Raw genomic sequence first — 20,245 nt, forward strand, 5'->3', positions numbered from 1 at the left:
GTATGTGAGTGTGCGAGTGTGAGTAAGTGTGTGTGTGTAAATGTGTGTGTAAATGTGTGTGTAAGTGTGTGTGTGTTCCTCATAAAGACCTTTCTGATTCTGGTTCTTATTCTGATTTTGCAAGAATTTTGCCTAAACATACTTGGCAATAAAGACCTTTGTGATTCTGATTCTGATTCTGATGTTGCAAGAATTTTGCCTCTAGGCCTTACGATTCAGCACAAAATTGGGTTTTTGGACTGTTGGTGGCGCTAGACGGTTTGAGCTAGACACACCAAAGTTGCTACAGTAACTTCTAAGACTGGCCTCTACATGTGTGCCAAATTTCATAACTTTCCTACGTACGGTTCTATGGGCTGCCATTGACTTCAATGACGGACGGAAGAATAATAATAATAATTAAAGCTGCAAGCAGCATTTCCCGGGTTCAAGCGTTTAACGCCTTTGGATTGACATGACAATATATGTCATGTCATGCTACAGAGGGTGCCACAACATATCATGTGAAGTACTCACCCGTCCTGTTTTCCCTAAAATAAACAAAGTCATATCCATTAGAGATGAGCCGGATACTCGGCTGAAACGAGTATCCGGTACGGATAAAGCACTTCTGCCGAGTACGAGTATTATACGAGTAATACGAGTCAATATCTGTGCTCGGATTGTATGAAAATCATCATTGGCTAGCTGATTGTGTCAGCGTTCTGTGATAGGCTAGTCACAGCGCCCCTCCCCTACAGTGATAGGCTAGTCACAGCGCCCCTCCCCTACAGTGATAGGCTAGTCACAGCACCCCTCCCCTACACACATACAGATGTATTGTGTTACTGTGTCTCGCTCTGCTCACTCACAGTCACACACAGAACAGCTCTCTGTCTCTCACTCAGTCACTCGGGTTCGTGGGTCTTTTCCGTTAACGTTTAGGGTTTCTTCAGCTTTTTACTTCGGGTTGTAACGTTAATAATACGTACTTACTAACCAGTAGAGTTCTGGTAAACGGGGGTTCGTTCAGAAATAGTGCTTGCTTGGTAGAATGCGACTCGCATTGCATCTCTGCCTGTCGGAGATTTTTTTTTCTTTTTTAAACCTTCAGCTGTCTCTAACCAGTAACCAGACACTGAGTGTCTGACACGTTTTTGCTGTATTTCATAAAAACATAAAGGTAGTAAGCTAGTGTTATAAAAATTACAAATTAATTTTTACCGGTTAAAGCCCCGCCCATTTCAAGACAGAACCAGAATCAGAATCTTTGCCTTACAAGTCAGCACAAAATTGGGTTTTTGGACTGTTGGTGGCGCTAGAGGGCTTTTTTTTTTAAAATGGCTGTTTTTAGTGATTTTTCCGTTATAGCGCCACCAAGTGGCCAATCGCCGCGGTTTTTGAACTGTGACCTCAGTTTGACCTCTTTCACATGTGTCCCAGGTTTGGTGTTGATAGCTCATTTAGTTCTTGAGTTATTGACATTTTAGTAAAACTGGCTCCTCACAGTCCAAACGTTTTGGGGCCCCTTAAGGACCCTGAATCAAAATTTCGACTTTTTTTCAAAGATTATTGTCATTGAGACTCCAGAGAATATTACTGCACTGGATTGGTCTTGATCAGGCGAAAAACCTAGGACTAGTTAGCAAAAGTAGGTTTCGGATAAAATGCGCTATAGCGAAAAAATTTAATGGCGTAGATGAAATCGGAGACTGAAGCGCCCCAAATTGTCCGATTCCGCTGAGACTTTGGCCCTGAGTAACTGTGACCAGTACTACCATCTGACCAAGTTTGAGCTCTCTAGGCCTTACGGTTTGGGCTGCAGGATCATTTCTAGGGCGGAATAATAATAATAATAATAATAATAATAATAATAATAATAATAATAATAATAATAATGATCCTAACAAAAACAATAGGTTTCCAGCGTTTTGCGCTTAAACCCTAATTAAAGCTGCAAGCAGCATTTCCCGAGTTCAAGCGTTTAAGGCCTTTGGATTGACATGACAATATATGTCATGTCATGCTACATATGTCATGCTACAGAGGGTGCCACAACATATGTCATGTGAAGTACTCACCCGTCCAGTTTTCCCTAAAATAAACAAAGTCATATCCATTAGAGATGAGCCGGATACTTGGCTGAAACGAGTATCCGGTACGGATAAAGCACTTCTGCCGAGTACGAGTATTATACGAGTAATACGAGTCAATATCTGTGCTCGGATTGTATGAAAATCATCATTGGCTAGCTGATTGTGTCAGCGTTCTGTGATAGGCTAGTCACAGCGCCCCTCCCCTACAGTGATAGGCTAGTCACAGCGCCCCTCCCCTACAGTTATAGGCTAGTCACAGCGCCCCTCCCCTACAGTGATAGGCTAGTCACAGCGCCCCTCCCCTACACACATACGGATGTATTGTGTTGCTGTGTCTCACTCTGCTCACTCACAGTCACACACAGAACAGCTCTCTGTCTCTCCCTCAGTCACTCGGGTTCGCGGGTATTTTCCGTTAACGTTTAGGGTTTCTTCAGCTTTTTACTTCGGGTTGTAACGTTAATAATATGTACTTACTAACCAGTAGAGTTCTGGTAAACGGGGGTTCGTTCAGACGTGGTGCTTGCTTGGTAGTATGCGACTCGCATTGCGTCTCTGCCTGTCGGAGATTTTTTTTCTTTTTTAAACCTTCAGCTGTCTCTAACCAGTAACCAGACACTGAGTGTCTGACACGTTTTTGCTGTATTTCATAAAAACATAAAGGTAGTAAGCTAGTGTTATAAATATTACAAATTAATTATTACCGGTTAAAGCCCCGCCCATTTCAAGACAGAACCAGAATCAGAATCTTTGCCTTACAAGTCAGCACAAAATTGGGTTTTTGGACTGTTGGGGGCGCTAGAGGGCTTTTTTTTTTTTTTAAAAATGGCTGTTTTTAGTGATTTTTCCGTTATAGCGCCATGAAGTGGCCAATTGCCACGGTTTTTGAACTGTGACCTCAGTTTGACCTCTTTCACACGTGTCCCAAGTTTGGTGTTGATAGCTCATTTAATTCTTGAGTTATTGACATTTTAGTAAAACTGGCTCCTCACAGTCCAAACGTTTTGGGGCCCCTTAAGGACCCTGAATCAAAATTTCGACTTTTTTTCGAAAATTATTGTCTTTGAGACTCCAGAGAATATTACTGCACTGGATTGGTCTTGATCAGGCGAAAAACCTAGGATTAGATAGAAAAAGTAGGTTTCGGATAAAATGCGCGATAGCGAAAATATTTTATGGCGGAAATGAAATTGGAGATATACGTTTTTTAAGTCATGAGCCAAGGATTCCAATGATATAAAGCACTTGAGATTTGGACATAGGGGTTTTAGGGGTTTAGGGGTTATGGGGACAAACACGTTTTGGGGCGCTGAAGCGCCCCAAATTGTCCGATTCCGCTGAGATTTTGGCCCTGAGTAACTCTGACCAGTACTACCATCTGACCAAGTTTGAGCTCTCTAGGCCTTACGGTTTGGGCTGCACGACCGTTTCTAGGGTGGAATAATAATAATAATAATAATAATAATAATAAAAATCCTAACAAAAACCATAGGTTTCCAGCGCTTCGCGCTTGAACCCTAATAATAATAAAAATCCTAACAAAAACAATAGGTTTCCAGCGCTTCGCGCTTGAACCCTAATAATAATAAAAATCCTAACAAAAACAATAGGTTTCCAGCGCTTCGTGCTTGAACCCTAATAATAATAATAATAAGAAGAAGAAAACTAACGATAACAATAGGTGTCTACGCCCCTTCGGGGCTTGACCCCTAATAATAAGAAAACTAACGATAACAATAGGTGTCTACGCCCCTTCGGGGCTTGACCCCTAATAATAAGAAAACTAACGATAACAATAGGTGTCTATGCCCCTTTGGGGCTTGACCCCTAAATAATAATAAGAAGAAAACTAACAATAACAATAGGTGTCTACGCCCCTTCGGGGCTTGACCCCTAATAATAATAAGAAAACTAACGATAACAATAGGTGTCTACGCCCTTTCGGGGCTTGACCCCTGATAATAATAAGAAAACTAACGATAACAATAGGTGTCTATGCCCCTTCGGGGCTTGACCCCTAATAATAATAATAAGAAAACTAATGATAACAATAGGTGTCTACGCCCCTTCTGGGCTTGACCCCTAATAAGAAAACTAACGATAACAATAGGTGTCTACGCCCCTTTGGGGCTTGACCCCTAATAATAAGAAAACTAATGATAACAATAGGTGTCTACGCCCCTTCTGGGCTTGACCCCTAATAAGAAAACTAACGATAACAATAGGTGTCTACGCCCCTTTGGGGCTTGACCCCTAATAATAAGAAAACTAATGATAACAATAGGTGTCTACGCCCCTTCGGGGCTTGACCCCTAAATATGGCAGATGTCCATATGGCTGGGTGAACTATGGCAATCGGTGCTTCATATATGCCGCTACAAGAGTAAACTGGGCTTTGGCTGAGGTACAATTTAAAGTTTATTTCAACTGTTTGCTGTCTTTATCCAACAATGAGCAGTGTTATGAAAATCCTATTTAATTAGCTCATCGGTCAGAGTGACGATGAACATTAATACCTGAAATATTAAGAGTTTAATTCAAATCAGTTTCAATTCAGTTTATTTGTATAGCACATTGTCACATTGTCTCAAAGAAGCTTTACTGAAGTATAGAAACAGATTTATTTTTTAAATAATATAATATAATATAATATAATATAATATAATATAATATAATATAATATAATATAATATAATATATAAATACCTGAATGTAAAGTTTAAAATTAAGTTACTAGATATCTCCAACATCTATCCCTAATCATTCTCTTAAGCATTTTATGGAATACAGAATTTAGAAATAGGAATAAGATGATTTTTTAAAAAATAAGACATCATTGATCCAAAGTGGAAATTAGAGCATTTGCGTAATATACATAAAATGCAAGGCATAAAATACACATAAGATCTAAAGAATCAAATGAAGATAATAAATAAGATCAAGTTAAAATATTAAAATCTTCAAAATATTGACAATAAAAAATTTAAGTCAAAATAGATAAATTCTAAGTCTAGAAGGAGAATAATATGAAGAGTAAACCTACAGTATATAGTATGTATCATATACATCTATAGATAGGCTAAGGTGCAAGTTTGAGTACAGTGGAGTAAGAGTGCAGTTTGGTGGCCGCAGGAAGAAATGACCTGCAAAAAGCTACGCCTTATACAGTATGTGTGTGTGTGTGTGTGTGTGTGTGTGTGTGTGTGTATTATGCATTATACCTGAATATGAGAAACTCTTTTTGCTGTTGTTTTTTTTTAGGAAACCTGCCAGCGTTATGGTGGACATTTGGTCTCAATACACAATGAAAATGAATATCAAACTGTTAAGGCTCTCATTCGCACTCATGAATATTCGGATAAGCCAACATGGATCGGCCTTTCTGGCTGTCAGCAGGTTCGCTAAGTATCAAACAACATTTATAAAATTGTAGACTTACAAAGTTAGATGAAGGAACTTTCAGGTTTTATCAAATATTACAGCCTGTAACAGACTGTCCACTGTTCTTCCTATCAGAAATTTAAATGGTTCTGGTCTGATGCCACCACAGTGACCTTCAAGTGGAATCACAGAGAACCAAATAATTTTTTTAAAGAATGCTGTGTGCACATCAACTTCGGAAGTAAGCAGATCTAAAATCTTCTTTTGCGTGGCTTTGTGTGGCTTTTTGATTTAAAAAAAAAAAAAATATATATATATATATATATATATATATATATATATATATATATATATATATACGTATATATATATATATATATATATATATATATATATATATATATATATATATATATACGTATATATATATATATACGTATATATATATATATATATATATATATATATATATATATATATATATATATATATATATATATACGTATATATATATATATATATATATATATATATATATATATATATATAAATAATTTTTTTTTCTGTCTGCAGAACAGAAGGACTGGAATGACATTAACTGTAAAAAGCAATATCCCTTTGTGTGTGCCAAAGGGATTTACTGAAATGCTCCAAGCGTCTTATTGCAATCTTTTCTTTTCACTGAGAATTTGCAAAAATCTAACTGTGCAACTTAATTTGATCAATAAAATTTTTTTTCAGGCTTTAGTGTGTAGGAAATTATTATATAAATGATTATCATTTTGAAATAAACTCACAGAAAATAAATAAACATCTCAGTTTATCCCTTTCATTTTATTAATCACCAAACAAATGGTGTTTGCTTTATAATTCAACTTTTTAGAAAATTCGGGCCTTAAGAAATGTTTTTATACAGCCTGGGTTGATGGTATTTAAATAAGTGTCTTTCTTATGGGATCTCATCTGGTTTCTGTTTAAAGACAGCAATTTCCTTAAAAGCGACACACATTTTGTTTGGTCTCAAATATCAGATTTTCCATTTCACCTTTGCATATCAGTTCAGTAAATCTCAGTTGCGGTGTTGTGAATATTTTTTCCCTCTTAACTGTTCTAAAGAAACCAGTAGGAATGAATTGCATAGTTTAAGTCTATAATCATAGTGTATAATCAGTGCATAGACAAAGTTCTTTGTTCTTAATGAAGAAAAATGCAACTGAAACAGGAGATGTAAAGGCACATATGTATCTAAGCCCCTGAACACATTAAATGCATTTCTACATAATTTTATTCTCCAAAATTCAATCTATGCCTGGGATTAAAACAGGCAAACATAATTAGTTATAATCAAATCTATCAAGTCTGGGATCGAGGGTCAAAAAGCAAGTAATTGTGAAAGCATTACAAGGAAATCCAAGAACTCCAAAACAAGGAAACTAATATATAACTTTATATTGATGCATCATTATCAATAGAACTTTATAATCTTGGCTTGGATGATGGCCCAGAAGGAAGACAATTTATCTTATCTAGCAAGTCGTGGCCTCATGATTAAAGAGTTTGACTCCTAACCCTAAGGTTGTGGGTTCGAGTTTCAGGCCAGCAATACCACGACTGAGGTACCCTTGAGCAAGGCACTGAGCATAAAATGGTTGCCCACTGCTCTGGGTGTGTGTTCACAGTGTGTGTGTGCACTTTGGATGGGTTAAATGCAGAGAATGAATTTTGAGTATGGGTCACCATACTTAGCTGTATGTCACTTCAGATGCTCAGTGTCATATTATAGTCATTATGTTTCATTACATATTAAAGAGAATTTTTAAATGTGTAAAATGATAAAGTTGCAGCAAGATTGTAAAGGAATATAATTATACATTAAAGGTTTAATGAAATGCAGGTTGCAAACATTTGAATAGCTGTTTTTGTCAGAACAAATAATTAAATGCGGCATGAAATTGATGAATTTATATATACAGGTTATGTTTCATGCAGACTTTAAATCTACATTTTCATCTGTTTCTACAATTTGAAGAGCTGTTCATTAATTCCAGGTTAAATGTGTCAATTTAAATGTTAATTGCTAATAATACACAAAATAAATGCTTATAAAAAATTACTTTTAGAAAATAGTGAAGAAACTGATTATCACAGCTTTTTTCATTCAGGTCTATGAACATGAGTTGTATTTTCCGTGACAGTTTTGTTTACATCTCAGATATATTTGATATAATAAATACATGATTGAAGATTACAGACTTGATATTTTATGGCCTGGAAAGTTAATCTACAGTCCTGTGAAAAAGAAAACACACCCTTCTTCATTTCTCTGTTTTTATTTATCAGGGCCTAAATAACATCTTGGTGGTCTTAACAAAGTTCTATAAACAAACAAATTACTCCAGGGGCCTATTGCAAAAAAGTAGAATTAAGTCAACCAGGATAAATGACTGAGCTGAGCTCAATGAATCCAAAACAAGTGCGTCCAGGCTTAATTGGTTGCACAAAGACCAAGCCAGGATGAGCAGACACGGATTCATCAAGCCAGGTGAAACCAATCCTGGATATGTGCGCGCATACGGCTCACTCAAACAGACCTGCCACCGATCACAGATTCACTGATTCACCATGGCAACTAGAGCGGTGTACTTTTCCCCGTCGGAGGCACAAATCCTTATGGAGGCATACGAGGAGGTAAAAGACATAATTAAGAATAAAGGCAACACCTCCACAGTGATAAAGCAAAGAGAAAAAGCGTGGCAAAGTATTGCAGACCGCCTGAATGCGTAAGTAGTGCACAATTACACACTCACCGCTCCGCTGAAACATCACAATTACAATCCAAATAGTTAATTCACATCTCCAAAAACGCAGTTGTACTCTGATTATGAAACATTTGACTTTTTAATTGAAATGGACTGCAGATATGAGTGAAATTGTGTAAAGTAACTCCATCACACTGTATAAGGCTTTGATTAAATTATTATCAAACCCTTATATTATTACTACGCTCACTAGTACGGTTTAATCTTAGCCGCTGTACTCTGCTTCTTATGTTGTCCACTGATTTTTCTGTGTGTTCTCCTGCTTTTATTAATGTAAAGCTGCTTTGAAACAATGAAACAATTGTGAAAAGTGCTATATAAATAAAATAAAATTTAATTGAATAAATAGACTGCCTTGATGCCAGATGACGCCTGAGATAGGCTCCCCGTGACCCGAGGTAGTTCGGATAAGCGGTAGAAGATGAATGAATGAATGAATGAATGAATAAATAGATGAGTTAATAATAATAATCGCTTTAATTTATATAGCGTCTTTCAAAGGACCCAAGGTTGCTTGCTCACTGACTCCATTGAATGTTCTTGTGTGATAAAGAAAGTGTCTCTTTTCGTGTGTGGTGTCGTGTGTGTGGTGTGTGTGTGTGTGTGTGTATGTGTGGTGTGTGATGTAGATTAAACATGACCGGGCCAAAACGGTCCACTTTTTACATCATGGCTGTGTCAAGAATATCACTGTGTTTATGAGGTCGTAATGATGAGATTTTGTGTTGACGGGTGAATTCTCTGGTGTGTTGCTGGGGGACAGGGTGTATGGCTGCCAGGGTGTATTTTCTCCTGACACCTTTCACAGACCCCCAGGAAGCACAGCAGGCCTACAGCCATGCCCATGCCAGGACCAGAGCCAGAGTTGAAATGACCTTTGGCCTCCTGAAGGCATGCTTTCACCTGCCTTCACAAATTAAGGGTCAGCCCTGTGAGGGCATGTGACATTACTGTGGCTTGTGCTTTGTTTTATCCTTATTCAATGAAGGAACATAATGTTACACTTTGTTATTTTATACGACAGAGTATTAGGGCCACACTGAGGAAGAAGGAAAAAGGCATAAATTTATGTGGCTGGTTCTTTCTGCAGAAAAGATGCATATTCTTTTTACAGTCCTGATACTTATGACAATGTGATGCTGATGTGTCAAAAGATTAACTATGTCCTTGTTTGTGAAACCATACTGAATTCCACGAAATGCCCCACAGCTGTCATTTTAACAACTGTCCTCCTCTAAAACAATGGGTTACAATATTATGACTTCATTCTCCTTTTTTTTTCCTCTGTGGCCCTAATATTCTATCATTTTATATATATAGCCTTATAGTCTATGGGAAACTGTAAATTATCTAATGATAGCAACTAAAAATCATCTTCTTGATCAATCAATTTTCCAAAATGATTGAAATTAATGATCACAAATGTTTAAATAATGACAGTGGGTCTAGTTATATGTGATAACAATGTATAGTGGGCAGTGGAATAACTATTGGTTTCTGTTTGTGGTGACTGCTGACTGACATAAGGGATGAGATTAAATAGATCCACAGAATAAATCTCCATGGTAATTTATACCATAACATCCTACTGCCCCCTAATCCAGCTTTAGTGCAACCGGATCACGGATAAATTGAGCCAGAATCACCGAGATATCCCGGCTTAATCCCTTATCCTAGTTTTGTGCAATAGGCCCCAGATGACGACAAAATACACAACGGATTTCTTTTTTCAGAAATCATTCATTCAGAAACCAGGTGGGAAAGAAATAAGTCGCTTCCTACTTCCACCATCATAAAGAGATTAATTAGCAGCCAGGTTTTCCTAATGAAATGCATGAGTAGTTAATTTTAGATTACTATTTTATTAATTTTAGAGTAGTTAGATTTAGATTTATAGATTCAACTTTGTTGTCATTACAAGTACAAGGCAACGAAATGCAGTTTAGGTCTAACCAGAGTGCAACAGCAGCAAGTGCAGGATATACAGCGTTTACATGAGTTAAATAAATTAAATAAAATGGTAATATAGAAGTAATTTACAGATGTGTATGTACTATGAACATAATATACAGATGGCTATTACTATAAACTGAAATTTACAGAAGGATGTCCTGTAACTAAATATATGGCTATTACTATAAACAGTAATTTACAAATGTGTATGTACTATGAACATAATATACAGATGAGTATATATGTATTATGAACATAATATACAGATGAGTATATATGTACTATGAACATAAGATACAGATGGCTATTACTAGAAAGATAAATGGATATTTCTAAATTTACAGAAGGATATGTCCTATAAACAAAATATATGACTATTACTATAAACAGAAATATACAGAGGGGGGCACGGTGGCTTAGTGGTTAGCATGTTGGCCTCACACTTGGGGGTTCGATTCCCGCCTCCGCCTTGTGTGTGTGGAGTTTGTGTGGAGGAAGGGGCTCAGCACACAGCCCTGTGGTACACCAGTGTTGAGTGTGATGGTGTTGGATCAGATGGAGCCTGATCGAACCTGCTGGGGTCTGTTGGTCAAAAGTCCATAATCCAGTTGCAAGTGGAGGTGTTAATGTCCAGATCTACTAATTTGGCTATTAACTTGGATGGAATGATGGTGTTAAATGCTGAGCTGAAGTCAACAAACAGCATATGTGCATAAGTGTTCTTATATTCTTATTTTGGAATGAACTGCCACTAGAATTAAGATTAGCACCCTCTCTGTCCATTTTTAAGTCCCTTTTAAAAATGTTTCTCTTTTCCTTGGCATATCTATAGTTTTCCTTTTCATTTTAATTCTTCTTATTGATTTTAATTGTTCTATTATTGCTTTTTTTAATGTTTTAGTGTGTATTATTATATTGTTTAATTCTATTTTGCTTTCATTATCTCTTGTTTTAGTATCATTTTTTTTCGGTGTATTTTAACTAACACTCTTTTATTGTAGAGCACTTTGGTCAGTCCTATGGCTGTTTTAAATGTGCTATATAAATAAAGTGAACTTGAACTATTGTCCAAGTGTATGAGCACAGAGTGCAGTGCCATGGAAACTGCATCTTCTGTGCTCCTATTGCTGTGGTAGGCAAACTGGTGAGAGTCCAATGTGGATGGCAGAGAGTCCTTCAGGTGTGCCAGGACCAGCCGCTCAAAGCACTTCATGACAATGGGTGTCAGTGCTACAGGGCGGTAGTCGTTCAGGCACGTTGGGCTGGAGTGTTTTGGCACTGGTACAATGGAGGTGCATTTAAAGCAAGTAGGAACAGCTGCTTGGGCAAGAGACAGGTTGAAGATGTCAGTAAAGACCCCAGCGAGCTGCTCAGCACATGCCCTGAGTACGGGTCCAGAGATGTTGTCTGGTCCAGCGGCTTTGTCTGCACTGATCTGGCTCAGTACCAACCAAGGACATCAGCCATGACCTTAGGGAAGCAGTTCTTGCTGCTCCTCAGTTTGGACGGGTTATAAGGCCATTTCCACTGGATTTGATATTCACCACTGGACACGGAGAAGCACTGATTACAAATGAAGAGCCCTCACAACAGTTCTCCCAGCAGATTGAATTTGTCAGCAAATTAAGTCCAAGATCAGATCATTTAATGCTCAGCGATATAATGAAAAAGCCAAGTACCACATCATGTGACCTGCAAGGCCTCTGTCAGCACATTCAATGCTGATGCTAACAAAAATCCTGCAAAGATTCCCTTTGGCCTAATCTGACCAAGGTGGACATTTTTAGTCATCGTGCATTGCTATGTTTGGAAAAAAAAAAAAAAAAACAACAAAAAAAAAAAACACAGCATATCACCACAAACATATGGGTTTGTTTTGCAGCCTCAGGACCTGAAAAACTTGCAGTCATTGGGACAACAATGATCTCCACTTTATACCAGAATATTCTTGAAACAAATAGGAAGTCATCTGTCCAGCAGCTTAGGTTGACCCACAATTGGGTCACACAATGGGTTGATGATCCCAAACACATTAGCAAAACAAAATCTGAATGGTTAAGGAAGAAAAAATATTAAGGTGTTCAGAAATCAACATATATTGAAATCTGTTGTTTTTTGTTGTCATCTGGATGTGTATCTCTCTTACGGTGTTCCAAGTGTAAAGAAATGATCAACTTTTGTAGCTCCTTGGCAAACACAATTATTGTGTCTTCCCATTTTTGCTTCCATTCTGCAGTCTTCATTTCTTGGTCATTTTCCTTCTTCTTGTTTGAATCCACATAGAAGACACTTATCTGCAGAGAGGGGGTTTGTTGAGTTTCTCTTGGAGTTTCCGAGCTGATGAGGAATAAATAGATGCTGTTTGGTTTCACGGATAAAAGATGTTCTTACCCTACAGAAAGGCTATCTGGAGATTGTCCTTGCATCACCCTGCTTCTTCTTTAGGGATTCCTCACCAGACTGGAATGTCTCTGTAGATATTGGTGAGGTGCTGAGGAATAAACAGATGCTGTTTGTCACATAGGACATGCAAAGGAGACATTTTTGGTTACCTGTGAATACTCATGTTGGACATGAGACATGTCGGAACTTAGAGCCCGCCTCCAAGCTGACATATCACAAGGGTGATATATACTTATAACTATAACTGTTTTGTCATCTACTTTAGCCAAATCCTCCTGTATACACTATAATTAATATTAATGAAATAGTGAGAAAACTCCTCAGACCTGGATGAGAATGAGCAAAAACTTCTTTATTGCAGTCAGTCAATCATCCATTCCATTGAACTCAAGGCAAACAAAAATTACTAAGTCAAAAAGAACAAATGAAAAACCCCAAAAGAGTATTCACAGGTAACCAAAAATGTCTCCTTTGCAAAACAAAGTATCAAAAGAATAAAAGAGCTGCAGCATCAAGAGATGGCCTAGCCGTCCAAAAGAGCTACTCTCCTCACGAAAAAGAACTGTGTTTTCCAGTGAAATTTCCCCTCAATATATACCCGGACGCGTCTACCCACGCGAAGGGCCCCCCAAATGTCTCTAAACCGGCCGCCGACACAGTCTTTGTCTGTGTCAGCAACCGCGTCCGAGGAACCCCCTCTCCATGAGGTGGGCCCCCCCCATGAGTACATAAACGCAGGCGTACCGATTGTTGCTTGTAGTCCGTGGCGTACATAGTTTGTGTGGGATGTCCAGAGTTGATAGCCACAAAAGAACAAGGTGCAGTACTGGCGTGTGGTAGTCTGTATTATGTGGCGGGAGAAAATGTAAGCATGTCTGCTGCCACTTCCGTATGTGGAGGCAACGCAAAAGGATCGGCGTATCTCATAGCTGTGCACCTTCAGCAGAAACCCATTCCCAAGAGCGTACTCATTAGTGTGGCACGCGTGGACCCAAAGTCCTTCAGGAAGGAACAGATCCGCGTGGTCCAGGATGAGGGTAACGGGGCGTGAATCTTCCAGCAATGTGTACCATGTGTCCGCCGTCGGTGGCGGAGGATACGTCAGCCAGGTGCGACGTGGCGGTACCCCCAAGTCAAAGTCTCTCCACACGTACTCAGACACAGCTATTTCCGCCGTCAGCTGGTGGCAGTTGTGGCAGCGGCTCGGGGGCGAGACGTCATCGACCCGACAGGCGATGCCTCTGGGGGTGGCCTCCAGGCGCCCACACGTCCTGGGGCACTGGCCTGGGGTTTGTCTGGGAGGTAGGCGCAGCATGGCCCTGCACACAACACTTACAGAGACACAAACACACACAAACACAAAGACAACAGGACCGGGAGTCCCAATAATCCCTTTCTCAAGCATATATACAGTGTAGGCACTTATTGCAACCAGGCATATATACAGCATAGCTACAATTACAATAACAGTCTATGAGTGTACATGACTACGGCCACCACCAATAGTGGTTGTGGTGTAAGGAGTACATCCATCGTGGCAAAGGCGCCTTAATCTGCCGTTTATTTTTCAGTGAGTACCAAATGTCCGAGAAAGTCTGAGCGTAATATGTCTTTGGCAGAATGGCCACTGCCACCGAGTCACTGTTTTTCCGCAGAATGGGATGCAGCCAAGCGGGCTGTGGCGGGAGGCGTACCAGGTTCTCTCGTGCCTTACTAGTGTGGGTGGTCCAGATTTGATATCAGCAAAAGAATAGGCTGTAATACTGCCGAACTGTGCTTTGCTGAATATTGCGCGATATAAGATATGCATGTCTTGTCTTAGGGCCATATAGCGATGCTACCGAAATACACCGACGGATTTCATAAGCGTGGACACGCAGGACCAGTCTGTCCGTGAGACGATAGTCCTCGTCAGGTTGGTGCCAAGCCAACCATGACCCTTCCTCAAGCATGATATCTGCGTGTGAGAGTATCAGTGGGATAGGACGAGCTTCTTCCGGAAGAGTGACCCACTGATCCTGTGAAGCTCCAGGTTCGTTGTGGTTCCCTGTCAAGTCTAAGATATAGCCACCAGCGATAAGCAGACAAGTCGATCTCCATAGCCAATCTGTGGCTAATCCATTAGTCTGTACACACAGGGACATGGGGGACTCAGACAAACAGGGACAACAGACATGGGACATTATGACAACATACTGTGGGTTAGTTCGGGTACAATCAATTCTCGTATGGATTGTCATAGACCTCGTCCAACAGTGGAAACAGATCCGGCTCTACGACTGCATCTATCATCTGCATTTGAATGTACTGTCCAAAGAGGGAATGGACTGTCTTGTCAATCAAAGCACGCAGTAGAGGCAATCCACAGCAAGCAATAAAAGCTACGACTAAGAGTACCACAAGAATTATCATGCCTATGCGCATCAGTCCTGCCATCCAATCCCCTGAGAGCAACCAATTATACCATGCAGGATCTGGTGCGCCCGAGTTCCGGACCATCTGGTCTCGGGCTGCCTTCATACGGGTTAGTAGCGCAGATAATGGTCCCATGGGGCCCGTGTGCAATGGGATGATGGTGCAACATTCAGTACCAATCATATCACATACGCCTTGTTCCGGCCCACGCATTTGATCTATGGCAAAACGGTTTTCTACAGTCATCAGCGTTGTGGCGTGCAGTTGTTCGGAGATAAGCCCTAAAGCGGCGATCGTGTGGTTGATAAAGCGTTGCTGATTGTACCATATATAATTTATCCACCTCATGTTTCTATGTGTTTGTACGTGCGGTAGCAGGATGGCCCATGTGGTTGATGAGCTGTCCGACAGTGCTCTGTGTTCCTCTGGAACGCCTACTGGCTCTCCCTTCCAGTCTATGTATATATATGGGGTCCTTTGACCAGACCGGGAGCACCGATGAGTTGGTGTATTCCAAATATTTAGAAATATCGCGTCTGACACGTGGAGCGCGAGTGGGAGTCTGAGTTAGGAGTTGGTCTAAGAGGGAGTCATTTAATGCCATTACTGTAAGGCCCCCTTCTAGCACAACCGGGGCACAGAGGCCATGCCACATTCGGGGAAGCATTTGGAGTGCTGTGCCGTCTCCACAGTACCAAAAAATATCAGCTAGCGGCAGTGTGCCGAAGTCTATCAGCCACTGGCGATACAAGTTGCCCCCGGCAGCATCGGCTGTTGTGTTATACTGGGTAATACCTATTATTGTGACGAGCGGCAGAAGGTCGTTATAGTCACCTTGAAGGGGAGAGTTACGGGGATTACACTTATGGCTTATGGCATCGCTGCACGTGGCCCAGAAGTCTATACTTGCTTGATGGAACTGAAAGCCAGGGCTCCATGCAGGGACATAGACACGAGCTTTGTAATTCTCAACAAACGTAGTTCTCTGCATCGACGAGGGATATGTGGTTGTGGCATGGAGACTGTAATACCATAACGCGTGGATCAGCCTGCAGTGACCCCCCCTCCTCACCGTCCACAGGGCATCCTGTGACAATGATACTAGTTATTGGATCCATTGTTATTTCACCTGGCCACCTAATGCGGATCTCTAGGGTCAGAGTGTAGTAAGACGATGATTGGTTAGTGGCCCATGTTACTGGGTTGGAAACTGATGCCGGAAAGGGACCTGTGTAATCAAATGAATACATTACAAAATAAATTGTGTTGTTTTGTATTTTCTTGTGTACACTAGCATGAGCGAGTAAACCCAAAGCACATTTCATGTGCCCTTCTATGGCCGTTTGGGCCGTGTCCTTATCAACTCCTGCCATTGATGGGTAGGACCCCTCTCCTTGAAAGACTGTTCGTCCATTAATGGTGGCGGAACCTGTACCTGCATTTCGCTTGGACCGTGTGCCTATTCTTGAGGTGTTATACAATCTCCCATCAGTGTGGGTGCGGTTGGTCTCTATTTGTGAGTCATGAGTCTGAGCATGTGTCGCTAGGAATCCTACTGCGATTGCCACATTTAAACATAATCCTATTACGCAGGCTACATAGAAAAGTTGTGTCGTTAGCTCGTCTTTGCCTTGCTTTCCTGTGCTATCAGATGTACCCGGTGTCTTCTTTTGCGTGTCTTTGCTACGGGGTGGGGATATCTTCACCATGACTCACAAGGGTATTTTTATTCTCTAATCGTTCAGTGTGGAAAAGAGCTCCTCGAGGTCTATTGTGTCGAATGGGCCTGGCGGCATGTGTGGGTCCGCTGCATATGAGTGGTCTGACTGCACGTCGTCTAGTGAGGTGCCTGAACTTCCTGCTGGGCCTGTATAAACTCTCGGGGTCACATCAACTATATCATCTACGGGGACTGAGGGTGGTGTCAGGAGATCTTCTAGGGAAGGGATGTCGGTGGCTTCTTGTTGTAAGCGAGCAGTCTCTAATTGTAAGCGGGCGGCCTCTCGTTGCAAGCGTGCTCTAGCTTGAGCACGTGTTCCACCAGCTGGGCCTGTCACTGGTGCAGGACCATAAGGGTCAGGTTCGTCCTCGTCGTCGGAGTATGGTTGCTCTTTAAGAGACAACAGGGCCTCCCAGTCTTTTCCTGACCTTGGTGTAGGCGTTTGTCTTGTTGGCTGTTGCCTCACCCCAGATGTCGATGGTTGCTCTTGATCAATTGGTTGTTGTTCTCTCGACTGTGGAGGTTGTTTTGCGGGTCTCGTTCCGGAAGAGGTCTGTTGTGTCTGTGGTTGCTGTTCTGTGTCTGAGGCTAATGAGTCCTCCACAGTGTCTGCACCTGCTGTCGCACGACAACAGTGATTGAGGTGATACCAGTATTCCTTACCTTCAACCTTGACTGCTGTGGGAGTAGCTAACACCACTTTGAACAGTCCTTCTCTTCTTGGCTCCCTCCAATGTTTTCTTTTGAACACCTTGATGTATACGTAGTCTCCTGGCTCTACCTGGTTAAGTGGCTCTTTTACTGGTGTCCCATGTGTTGCCGCACCCACCTGAGGATACAAGAGTCTGTGTATTTGGGTTAAGTGCTTTACATAACTTGACATTTCGCCTTCCATTTGTTCCAGTGATGGGCCCTTATAGGGTCCTCGCGTATATGCCACAGGCATTGGCCTCCCTGTGAGCATCTCATGAGGTGTCAAGTGTGTTGTACGGTTTGTCTGTGAGCGCATTTTCATCAGTGCTAGTGGCAACGCTTGTACCCAATTCAAGTTCGTGCTATGGCATATTTTGGCGATTTTCTCTTTTAGTGTTCCGTTCGCTCTTTCTACTTTGCCCTGGGAGCTAGGGTGGTACACACATCCCAATTTTTGTTTAATGCACAATGCCTGTGCGAGGTACTTAATCACTTTGTTTACAAAGTGAGGTCCGTTGTCTGAGCTCAGTAAGTCTGGGATGCCAAACCTAGGGATCGCCTCTCTACATAGGAACTTAGCCACTGTTTTGGCATCGTTTCTGGCGCAGGCCACTGCCTCAACCCATCTGCTGAACACATCAATTACTACTAGGATGTACTGCTTCCCTTCCGCTTTTTCCGCCATATCCACAAAGTCCATCATTAAATGTCTGAAAGGGCCTCTTGGTTCTGGGATGTGCCCTATTGGAGCAGTAACGTTTCTTTTTGTGCATAACTCACATGTTCTTAAGGCCTTATCCACCATGCACGCCAGATATGGGGACCACCAATTCTTCCTGATAGTGTCAATTATCACCCTTCTGTTACAGTGATCTACCCCATGTGCCTCTTTTATCAGCATTGGTAATAGCGCGGTGGGAGCTACCCACAATCCTTCTCCTCCTCTCCATACCCCTGTGTCTTTATCTTTGAAGGCACCTCGTTTTTCCCACAGCTCTACCTCCTCTGGGCTAGCTGTTTCCTGAGCGTCTCTCATGTCTTCTATTGACATTATTTGTGGACGTCCTTCTGGCTCTTCCTCAACCAAGACAACCATTAAACATCTCTCGCCTACTGTCGCCTTTTTGGCTGCTTCATCTGCTGCAGTATTTCCCTTTGTTATAGTCGTGCCATCTGTCTTGTGGGCTCTGCATTTTACTATAGCCAGCTTCTTAGGTAACTGAATTGCTGCTAACAACTCCGATATGGCTGGCCCATGGGTAATGGTTGAGCCATCTGCTCTCTGGAAGCCACGTTGTGCCCATATTGGCCCGAAAACATGACATACCCCATATGCATAGGCAGAATCCATGTATACCGTGCATGTCCTTCCTGCACCTAACCTGCAGGCTGCTGTCAGAGCTTTTATTTCTGCCAATTGAGCCGAACACGGTTGAGGGACAGTCACCTCACTAACTGTCCGGTATACATTTCCAACTAGATCATATTCTACTACCGCATATCCTGCTCTATTTCCATAATTTGTGCGATAACATGATCCATCTACGAAAAAGATTTGTTGTGCTCCTAAGAGTGGTTGTGATTCTAAATCTGGGCGAGCTTTTAGAAACTTCTCAGATTCTTCACCATCCTCTCGGCTGGGTTTACTGTGTTACACCTTTCGATTGTCAATTCTGGTGCTGACAATATTACATCGTATCTGGTGCACCTTGCATTGGTTATTACGAACGCCTGACTTGTCAGTAATGCATGCAGCGTGTGCGATGTGTACAGGGTCACTGGGTGACCCATTGTAAATTGTAGATGCCTTTTGATACGCAAATGCAGCTGCTGATATGGCACGATAGCAGGGCGGCATACCTTTTTCAACATTGTCTAGGGCTGTACTGAAATATGCAATGGGTTGTTTTCCCATGCCTTGTTGCTGCTGCATCAATACAGCCGATGCAAACCCTTGTCGTTCTGACCCATATAGGTAAAAAGGCTTACTGTAATCTAGGCTAGCCAGCGCTGGGGCTGATGCTAGTGTACATTTCAACATTTCGAATGCCGCTAATGCTTCTGGTGTCCATATCAGCTGTGCGTTGGGTTTAGTCTGATCTGCTGCTTTTATCATGTCTCTAAGTGGTTGGACCTTTAAGGCAAAGTCGCATACCCACGGTCTACTAAATCCTGCCATGCCCAGGAATGACAACATCTGTCGTACGGTCTGAGGTCGTGGTGCCTCGCGTATAGCCTGCACATGAGCCGGTAATATTTTTCGTGATGTCCCTTCTAGAACTCTTCCCAAATATTCCACCTTCTTCCGGCAGAATTGCAGTTTTTCTTTACTGACTTTATGCCCATTGTTTGCCAGGGCTTTTAGTACTTTTACTGAGTCCTTCAAGCACTGTTCCTTGGTTTGGCTACAGATCAGTAGATCATCAACATATTGCCTCATGAGGCTTTCCATTTGTAAATTTACCAGATCTCTAGTCAGTACTTGATTGAATATTGACGGACTCTCACAGTATCCTTGGGGCAGCCTCGTGTATGTATACTGCTGCCCTCTGTAAGTAAATGCAAACAAGTGCTGAGAGTCGGGGTGCAGAGGGACACTGAAAAACGCTGAACACAGATCGATTACTGTGTACCACTTTGTTCCTTCCGGAATGTTTGATAACAAAGTGTGTGGATCTGGGACCACTGGGGTCTCAGCTATCACTATCTGATTCACTGGTCTCAAGTCATGGACCAATCTCCATTTATCTGAGTTAGGCTTTCTGACCGGAAAAATTGGAGTGTTG

General features: G+C 41.4%; 1 protein-coding gene across 1 annotated transcript; it reads left to right on the forward strand.

Annotated features, from left to right (window-relative positions):
• Positions 1-2,935: 2,935 nt before the first annotated feature.
• On the forward strand, positions 2,936-6,100 carry LOC132849251 (lactose-binding lectin l-2-like). The gene is made up of 5 exons (XM_060875506.1): positions 2,936-2,967; positions 4,401-4,479; positions 5,337-5,471; positions 5,592-5,697; positions 6,030-6,100. The coding sequence occupies exons 1-5, from the start codon at positions 2,936-2,938 to the stop codon at positions 6,098-6,100; spliced, it is 423 nt and encodes a 140-aa protein (XP_060731489.1).
• Positions 6,101-20,245: the final 14,145 nt, after the last annotated feature.

Source organism: Tachysurus vachellii, chromosome 7, assembly GCF_030014155.1.
Source record: "Tachysurus vachellii isolate PV-2020 chromosome 7, HZAU_Pvac_v1, whole genome shotgun sequence".
Lineage (NCBI taxonomy): Eukaryota > Metazoa > Chordata > Actinopteri > Siluriformes > Bagridae > Tachysurus > Tachysurus vachellii.

Excerpts from the sequence above, each read along its gene's own strand:
- LOC132849251 (XM_060875506.1), top strand. The coding sequence starts at position 2,936 with ATGAAGTGGCCAATTGCCACGGTTTTTGAACT. Across the intron at positions 2,968-4,400 it reads ATTGCCACGGTTTTTGAACT|ATGTCCATATGGCTGGGTGA; the intron begins GTGACCTCAGTT and ends TAAATATGGCAG. Across the intron at positions 4,480-5,336 it reads TAAACTGGGCTTTGGCTGAG|GAAACCTGCCAGCGTTATGG; the intron begins GTACAATTTAAA and ends GTTTTTTTTTAG.